The 7,824-nt window shown below is 53.6% G+C and overlaps 1 protein-coding gene across 1 annotated transcript; it reads right to left on the bottom strand.

Annotated features, from left to right (window-relative positions):
• Positions 1–1,648: 1,648 nt before the first annotated feature.
• Positions 1,649–5,921, bottom strand: RGS16 (regulator of G-protein signaling 16). The gene is made up of 5 exons (XM_009320632.1): positions 5,842–5,921; positions 4,377–4,478; positions 3,622–3,683; positions 2,117–2,283; positions 1,649–1,851 (listed from the first exon to the last, which is right to left on the bottom strand). The coding sequence occupies exons 1-5, from the start codon at positions 5,919–5,921 to the stop codon at positions 1,651–1,653; spliced, it is 612 nt and encodes a 203-aa protein (XP_009318907.1). The 3' UTR covers positions 1,649–1,650.
• Positions 5,922–7,824: the final 1,903 nt, after the last annotated feature.

The raw sequence follows: 7,824 nt of genomic DNA, 5'->3' as shown, positions 1-7,824 counted from the left end.
TGGTTCCCTCGGCAAGGAGTGAGCACCAGCAGGATAAGGACCTCCAGGTTTGGTCTTTACGGATAAACGGAGGCACATGTGGGAGCCCCAGGCTGTCTCAGTAGGAAACGATGCTGGTGGCAGGTTCCCCATGACCCAGCACAGGACACCCACGGGCTCCCCATCACCCACCTATGCGGCTGCTGGCACAGTTGCTGCCAAATGGGATCCACAGCTTTCCAGGGTGGCTGTGGAACCCAGAAATCCCTGCTCAGGGGGGCTTTCTGAAGAGTTCATCCCACAGGTCTGAGCTGATGAAATGTCCTGCTGCCCCCCCCCAAGACACTGAATTCACGGCACACATCGCTGTTTTGCTTGGCTCCCCAGGCTTCTGGTAAAGTGCTGTGGCTGCAGAGTGGTTTCACCAGCAAAGGGAACACCAAGCCCAATCTTAAACCAGGGGAAAGCCCTAGGTTTTCTCTCCCATGTGTAAAAAATAAGTTTTCAATAGGATCACTCACCAAAGTGCCTGTTTTACATCACTATTCTCTGTCTAGGACAAGCTGCTAGTCTACGTGCCGAGATGCCATCCACATCTTTAAGGGGAGAAAGACAGCACGGACTGCAAAGCATCCTTTTACTGCCATCAACGCTCCTCCAAGCTCACGGGAAACCTGCCACCTTAGACCTCTCTAGCAGCCCTGCCAGACCGCAGCTCTTGCTGCTGATATTCGTGTACCTTGCTCCATGGTCATGCTACAGATCTGTCTGGTCATCTCTCAAGTTATTATACAGAAAAGGTGGGAGGCATGCTAAGTGCTACAGTATCTAAAATAATTTAATTTACAAACTCCTCGGAGCAAGGGACGTGTGTATGCTTTGACTAGTGCTCTTCTAATAAATATATATATAATAATAATGATAAAATAAATAACAATAATAGTAATAAAAAGTTATGCATGTGACCTAAGATTAAGTGCAATCTCAAGGTCATGTAGCTTAAGCGAGGGATAAAAATGTCACTGCTAGGGATGCACTGTACTGGAAGAAGGTGTAAAGCTTTGATGCAGAGCATGCATAGGAAATGGCAGAATAAGGATCTCAGGATCAGGAGAAGGCAGGCGCAGGGTCCCTCTGGCTGAAGATGCCATGTAGTCCTTGGACTTTTATTCTGGCCATTCCCTCATAGAAAAAGCCCTGCGGGCAGGTCTGGGGCGGTTGCCCCGGGCACTGCGGGAATTGCAAGCTCCTGTGCTGGCTCTGCAGCCAGCGGCTGATGCTGCAGGTCAAAGGCAGGGTCCTGAGAGCAGGCAGGAGCTCTCCGGTTACAGATGCTCAGGGGAATCCAGCCTGTTTTTCCTGGGCTTGCAACTCAAATCCGATTTCTTTCTGTCCCTGCAGTGCTGGAGGTCTCTGGCTGTGGTGCAAGAGGAGGCATCGGGCACACGCTGGCATGCAAGCTGTTCCCGCCCACTTCTCTCCTCCAGGGAGGGAGGACCTCTCTTCCCAGCAGCTCGGTGAGAAGTGGAAGCACTTGAGGTCCTGGGGATCCTCCTAAAATGCCAGGACTTCAGCCAAAACCCCGCCACGCAGACCTTAGCCCTTACAAACCATCTCTCAGACTCTGCCTGGTCCCCTGGCTTGTCCCCCCGCGGCGGATTCAGGCTCGGGTCAGGTATGCGACCGCTTGCTGATGCCGCAGCTGGTGGCCTGCTTGGTCATGTCCTGGTAGGAGGCAGACTTCAGAAACCGGGGGTAGGAGTCCTTCTCCATCAAGGTGCGGGTTTTGGCCTGGGCTTCATTGAAGCAAGTGGAAGTGGCACCCGTGAGGTTCTTCCGGGTGATCTCCCTGGTTTCGTGGTCAATATTCACCTGCAAGGAAGCAGCGTCCACAAAGATTAACTCGGTGTTAACTCCCCTCCTATGGGGGGACAAAAACTGTTTTCTTTATCTTCAGATGAGGGCGAAGACACTCGCAAGCCTTTATATCCCTTCAGGTTGGTAGACCACGTGAGGTTGAAATGAAAGCTCTCATGAACAAGAGCACATCTTCCCACTTTAGTAAAACCCACTGGGATATTCTATTCCTTTCCCACCCTATTCGATGCCACGGGACAGAGGCAGAAAATGCTCTCACCTCCCTGGGCGCCTCACTTTGGACAAACTCCTCAAAGATCCTGTTGGCCTTGGAGGCCAGCTTGGTTTTCGACCGGGTCTTTTTGAAGTCCTCACATGCCAGCCAGAAGTCAAGGTTCTCCTCGCTGAACTCCGTCTTCAGGAATGTGTGGAAGGCCGTCACCCCGCCTGGGGAGGGGAGAGAAGAGCAGTTAACAGGGCAGAAGAGGGGGAGGAAGAAGATGGCTGCCAGACACAGCACTGCTGGCAATCATCGCCCTGGGAGCTCAGACCATGACATCTGCAGATTTCCTTTCCCTCCGGGCAAATTCCACCCTCTGAGACACTGCTAATTGGCCTCTAGACTCCAGTAAAATCCTTTCCCACAGACAAGTAATCCTCTGGTTTTATTTATCTGACCTTTCTGTAATGAGGCTTCAGAGTATTTTCTTTACAGCTTCGGAAAAGAGCTAATTCTACCTAAGGAGAAATCCACTGAGGTATCAGTAAGCCTGCAGGAACCGAGCAGCAATGGCTTTATTTTTATTTCTCAGCTGAAATCTAAGGGGAACGACATGCTGAGGAGTATGGGAGAGTAATAGCAGCAAGGATTTCAGAGCCAGGCTGGGGGGATGTATTAAGTTACAAAGCCGGAGATGCTTGCTAGCCATCACAGCACGTGAGGAAGGCTGGAAAAAGAATACGCCTAGCCCCAAACTAGCACTATGGAAGGACTTTCTCTTGCCGTAGAATAGCTTTTAAGGTAGACAACTACTTTTGTGTTAAAATTTGGCACTTCTACCATTGTGTACTTGCTGTAAAGCCCAGTGTAAGGAAGGGATTACGTGTGGGACTCAAAAAGAGGTCTCCTCTCTGGGTCTGGAGGTACTGTCCACATGGGGGAGAGGGAGACAGCACCTTACGGGAACCCTGTGCATCACCATATGTATAGCAAATATTGGAGGGGAAAATGGCTACGTGTAACTCAGTAAAGCAGCTGAATTCCTTCTCCCTGTGGAAGAGTCATCCCCGGAGGCACAGGACAAACAGACAGGGGGCAGCAACACAGTTTTCTGGTCAACAAAAGCCTGTGGGGAGATGGCTGCATTGCTGTGCAAAGGAGGACACCGAGAGCAGACACGCTGCCTTCTCCTAAGTGTGGAGAAAGGGATGGTCAGGGCATGGCGTGACGTTCCTCCTGACAGACTGCTGCACACGACAGGATGCCCACAACGATGCTCCTGTCCTGAGGCAGCAGCGAGGCATTGCGAGACAGCGCTTGTGCCCCCCAAAAAGCACCCAGCCGGAAGAAAAGGGTACAGCTTCACAAGCCAGGCAATGAGCCCTGTGGATCAGCTCTGTCAGGGCAGGAAAGGGGCCTCTTTCTAAATCCTAAAGCATCTCATTTGAGGAGGAGACAAGATTTCCTCGTACACTGGCTCCAGGCGTACAGTCACCCCTTTGCTCACTGGAAGCGTGTTTGTCCTACACACTCTCACCAAGAGAAGAAAACAAGATCCTACTCACTTTTACTCTTCAGGAGCTGGTCAAAGGACTCCCTCCATTCAAGTACATCTCGTGAGGAGTCTCTGGAAAAGACAAAAGGACGTAAGGCTCACTGTCCGGCCGACAGCAATACTCCTGCCCTGCAGCAAAGGATGGGAGCACTTCGGTCAAGCGGCCTTGTTAATGGGAGACAGTACAAGAAGGGAGGCAGCGGCACTCAGTAGGAAACCAAAGCGAGACCCCAGTATCCATTACCTGTGGACTCTCTTTCCTTTCTCCCTTTCTTTTACCTTCCCCGATGGCTCGCCAGACCTCAGCTCCATAGTGCAGCTTTGGCCAGGCAGCTTCTCTGGAGGATACTCAGAGGAGCCCTTTTCTGCTGGTACAAGCCCAGCAGATCCTCCTCTGCAAGAAGATGCCTTGCCTTCAGCAGCAATATTTAGTATTTTGTTTTTAATGCTGCCTGCATTCCCTGGGAGTCCCAGGCAGTGGTCAGAGACACCAGGAATTGCGGGAGCCCTCTGAGTTTCTGGCCTATTGCTAAGGACCTGCTTTCTTGTGCTTAATGCCAGAGCATCAGTTCCCCAGTCTGATTTTATAACTGGTGGAGCTGGGAAGTGATCCGCCTTCCCTGCCTGCCGGGGTGGGACCGTGGGGAGGGCAAGCCCCGTTCTGTCCTCTCTGCTGCACGGATGGGCAGGAGCAACCCCCAGGACAGCCTGGTCCACAGGGACCTGTCCCGGGCTGAACCTGGGAGATAGCACTGCTTGGCTTACCTCCACCTGGAGCCCAGCTGCAACTTGCTGGAGGTTCCAATCCTGTGTCCCAGCTCCGGTTTATGAAGCAGGATCCCTAAGCGGGTCTTCAGATCCTTGGCTCTGCAAGGGAGGAAAGGGAGAGGTGGGATTGCGGGACTGCCAGACTGCTGCTGACACCCCCCACTGCCTCACAGAGGCCACGTCCCAGGGACCTGACACAGCTCAGAGGGGCAGCCCTCACTCCTCAGCTTCAGCTGCTTCTTTGCCTTCTGATGTACGAAATAAATGCTCCCTCAATTGCTTTTTCTGCTTCCTGGCAACCACGCTCAGCAGCGTATTAAGCCCAGGGGACTGTTTCCTCCCGCTTGCTTCCCAGGTAGCGCCGCATGCATTTATAAAGCACCGGAGCTTTTTCCTCTGGGGCAGGTAGCAGAGCAGCTGCTGAGTGCCCAGCTGGAGCCCCCACCACCCCTCCCGGCTCCGTGGAGCTAACCTGGCTCCTTTTACCATCCCCCTCTCCTGGCAGTCCTACACTGCTCTCAAAACACTGGAAAAACACAGCGATTGCTTTCTGCTCGGCAGAGCGGGAGTGTCTCCCTGCTGTGAGGCTGCTGCAGCAGGGCTGGTGCTCCCCTACTTTTTTTGGGGTGCCCCTGAGTCACCACGAACCTGCCACCACGCCATGGAGATGGCTGCACTCCCCGGTGGCACTGGGACCTCACGACCCTGCCCCCCCGCCGTGGGGGTGGCTGCCCTCCCCGGTGGCACCCTCCACCTACCCCATGCCTTCGAGACCCAGCGAGCCTGGTGGCAGCACGATGCTCCTGTGCCAGAGGCCCCTCTGCAGGAGCCTGGGACGCGGCTGCCTGTCCCCAAGGCTCTGCGGCGGTGGCCCAGAGGCACGTCCCTGCCAGGAGGTCTCTGTGGCAATACAGCAGGAGCTGCTGCTAAATTGGCTCCTCTCCCCGGGGTCCCCCTGAGGCAGCGCGCGGCCCCGCTGCTATTTGTGTGCTGCAGTTCATTCAGGCATCCCAAGGCACTCATACAAAAATAAGCATTTAAATGTCAAGCCGGCAGCATGGGGTTCTGTAGCCATGTTTGGCAGGAGGAGCAACATGTCACTTAACATTTCAACCATGTTGACAAAAATAGTCCTGCTGCTGTCAACCTGAAGCAAGTTCTGCAGAGATGGAGCCAGAGAAACAACCTTTGTGTGTTTGTCCACCCAGACACACGCAGGGCAGCCCTATACAGCCTCCTCTCTCTCTGCATGTTTTACCTCTGTGCTCACCTCCTAGGGATGCAGCCAAAACAAATCACCCGGGCTATCCTTCGCTGTATGTTTCCTTGAGGTCTGCGCCCCAATTTCTACTGAAACATCATGGCTGCAGCAGCAGAGGCTGGCCTGGCCACTCCAAAGCTAGGTGCATCTTTTCCGGCTAACCTCTGCATCCCAGAACTGCGGCGTGGCAAAGCCCCTTACCTTTCAAGGCAAGTGATGGGGAGCGTGGCTAACCCCCGGCACATGCTGAGAGCTGGGCACCCAGGCATCCAGCAACTCATCAGGTCCTTTCGGCAGCAGCAGGGGTGTGCAACAGGCAGCCGCAGCACCACCTGTGCCTGTGGTCGCGTGCTGTCGGCTGGAAAAGCGGCGAGGAGCCGTGCTTTATATCGAGTGGGAGGTGGGAGGGCTGGGAGGGGGACCCAGCATCGCTCCAGCCTCCAGCCAACCAAAAGCTGCTCTGGCAGCACCCGGCGAAGATAACGGCTTAGGTAGGTTTCTTTTGTGCTGTTAAGGGAGGGGGGATGGGAGGCCCAGGCTTGTCCTTGAGCATCACAGTCATAACTGCTTCCTCGATAACAGGAAAAAATAAGCTCATTTCCACCGACGTGTGGAGCCTGCTGAGTAACCGCCAGCGGGCGGGTACGCAGATGGGGAGAGCAAGAGGGACAGGACAGACGCCGTAATGCCTGGTAATTCGTCAGCTCCATCCTGCTGCCCGAGGACTTCCAAGCTTCCCAGTGCTGCAAGGGCCGGCATGGCAGCATCGCAGCAGCATGCTTTTCCCCGGGTGGATTAAGCAGGAGATGCCAGTCCCCAGCAGAGTCAGGCTGTTTTGCAGCATCCCAGGGGCAGATGAAAAGCTTGGGGGAAGGTTTTGCATTCCCTGGGGCAATGCAATATGCCCCCCTTGCAGTGCAGATAGAGCAGAAGGGTGTAATGTTTCCACATCCCCCCCAAATTACACTGCCCATCCATAGCCAGAATAAATAAGGACCAATGTCTGACCCCACGTGCTGGCAGAAGTTGCACTTCTTCATAAAAAATCCTCTGCTGGCTCTATGGTGGAAGAAGAGAAGGGGAAGGGATGTGCATCAAAGAAAGTCTGAGCAAAGCGTGGGAAAGCATCTGATAAAGGTGGATCCTAATGAGAACTGAAGATGGAAAGAAGAGACTAAAAGCAAGGGAGAGGTTGGAAACTGGAGGGGAAGGACTGAACCAACAAAACAGAAGGATGAAGAGAAAGAGTTAAACCAGTGTCAGACACTGCACACCAGTGAACCCCAAGGTCTGGTGCAACAACCAGAGAGGTCCATGACAGCCAACAGGTCCCCCGTGCCAAGGTCAGGCTCATGCAGGGTCCTGGAGAGCTGCCCTCCCTGCAATTCCCCAGTCGGTGGCTCTGGGAGGGAGCTCTATGGTGGGGAGAGTGACCCTAAACCCCCCTGCCCACGGACGTCCCAGGGCAAAGGCAAGAGCTGCCATCTCCACTACTCGTCCTCTTCCTTCCTCCCCACTTGGTCCCTGCTATTACCAGCTCTGCAGCCAGCACAGACATTTTTCCAGAGCTCAGGTTGTCTCCTACCCTTGCTGCCTGCATTAATCACGTGCGGGACATTGCCGGAGCATCTTGCCCGTGGGAGATGAGCCATGCCAGGGGAGGTGGCAGCATGCAGCCATCTTGGCCGTGGGCTGGGGAGAAAGGTTCCTCTCGAGCTGTCTTCAGGGAGCAGAAGCACGAGGATATCAGGATGGGAGACTTTCAGAGGAGCACTAGGCACCTCAGCTCCCTTGAACTGTAATGGGCACTCCTGTCTTTCTTCCACCACTTAGAAAAAACCACTGATTTGTCTTGCCCACAGCTAGCCAGAAAAGATGCATCAGGACTAATAACTGAACACTAATGATGAGTTTTTAGCTCCTGTCTCAGCTTTAAAGTCAAGAGCAGCCTCTTTCCCGACAACTCTGGTTTTTTTCACTTGAATAAACAAGTTTAAGGCTTCTTGGTTAGCAGATGTTCAGCTACAGATAAACGTTTGGAGCTACAGAAAGCTCTTGTTCATGTCTTCCCTGTGTCTTAAAAACATGATTAGAGCTGTGATCCTTGCTGTGGATTTAAGGAAAGAAGGGGAAGAGTAAGGGTGAGAGGGCTGTAAGATTGCCTTTGCCTGTACAGATGCTAAG

The sequence above is a fragment of the Pygoscelis adeliae genome, unplaced genomic scaffold, assembly GCF_000699105.1.
Source record: "Pygoscelis adeliae isolate BGI_AS28 unplaced genomic scaffold, ASM69910v1 Scaffold402, whole genome shotgun sequence".
In the NCBI taxonomy this organism is placed as follows: domain Eukaryota; kingdom Metazoa; phylum Chordata; class Aves; order Sphenisciformes; family Spheniscidae; genus Pygoscelis; species Pygoscelis adeliae.
Note: the sequence above shows the minus strand (reverse complement) of the source record. Positions and strands in the feature narration are given on the sequence as shown.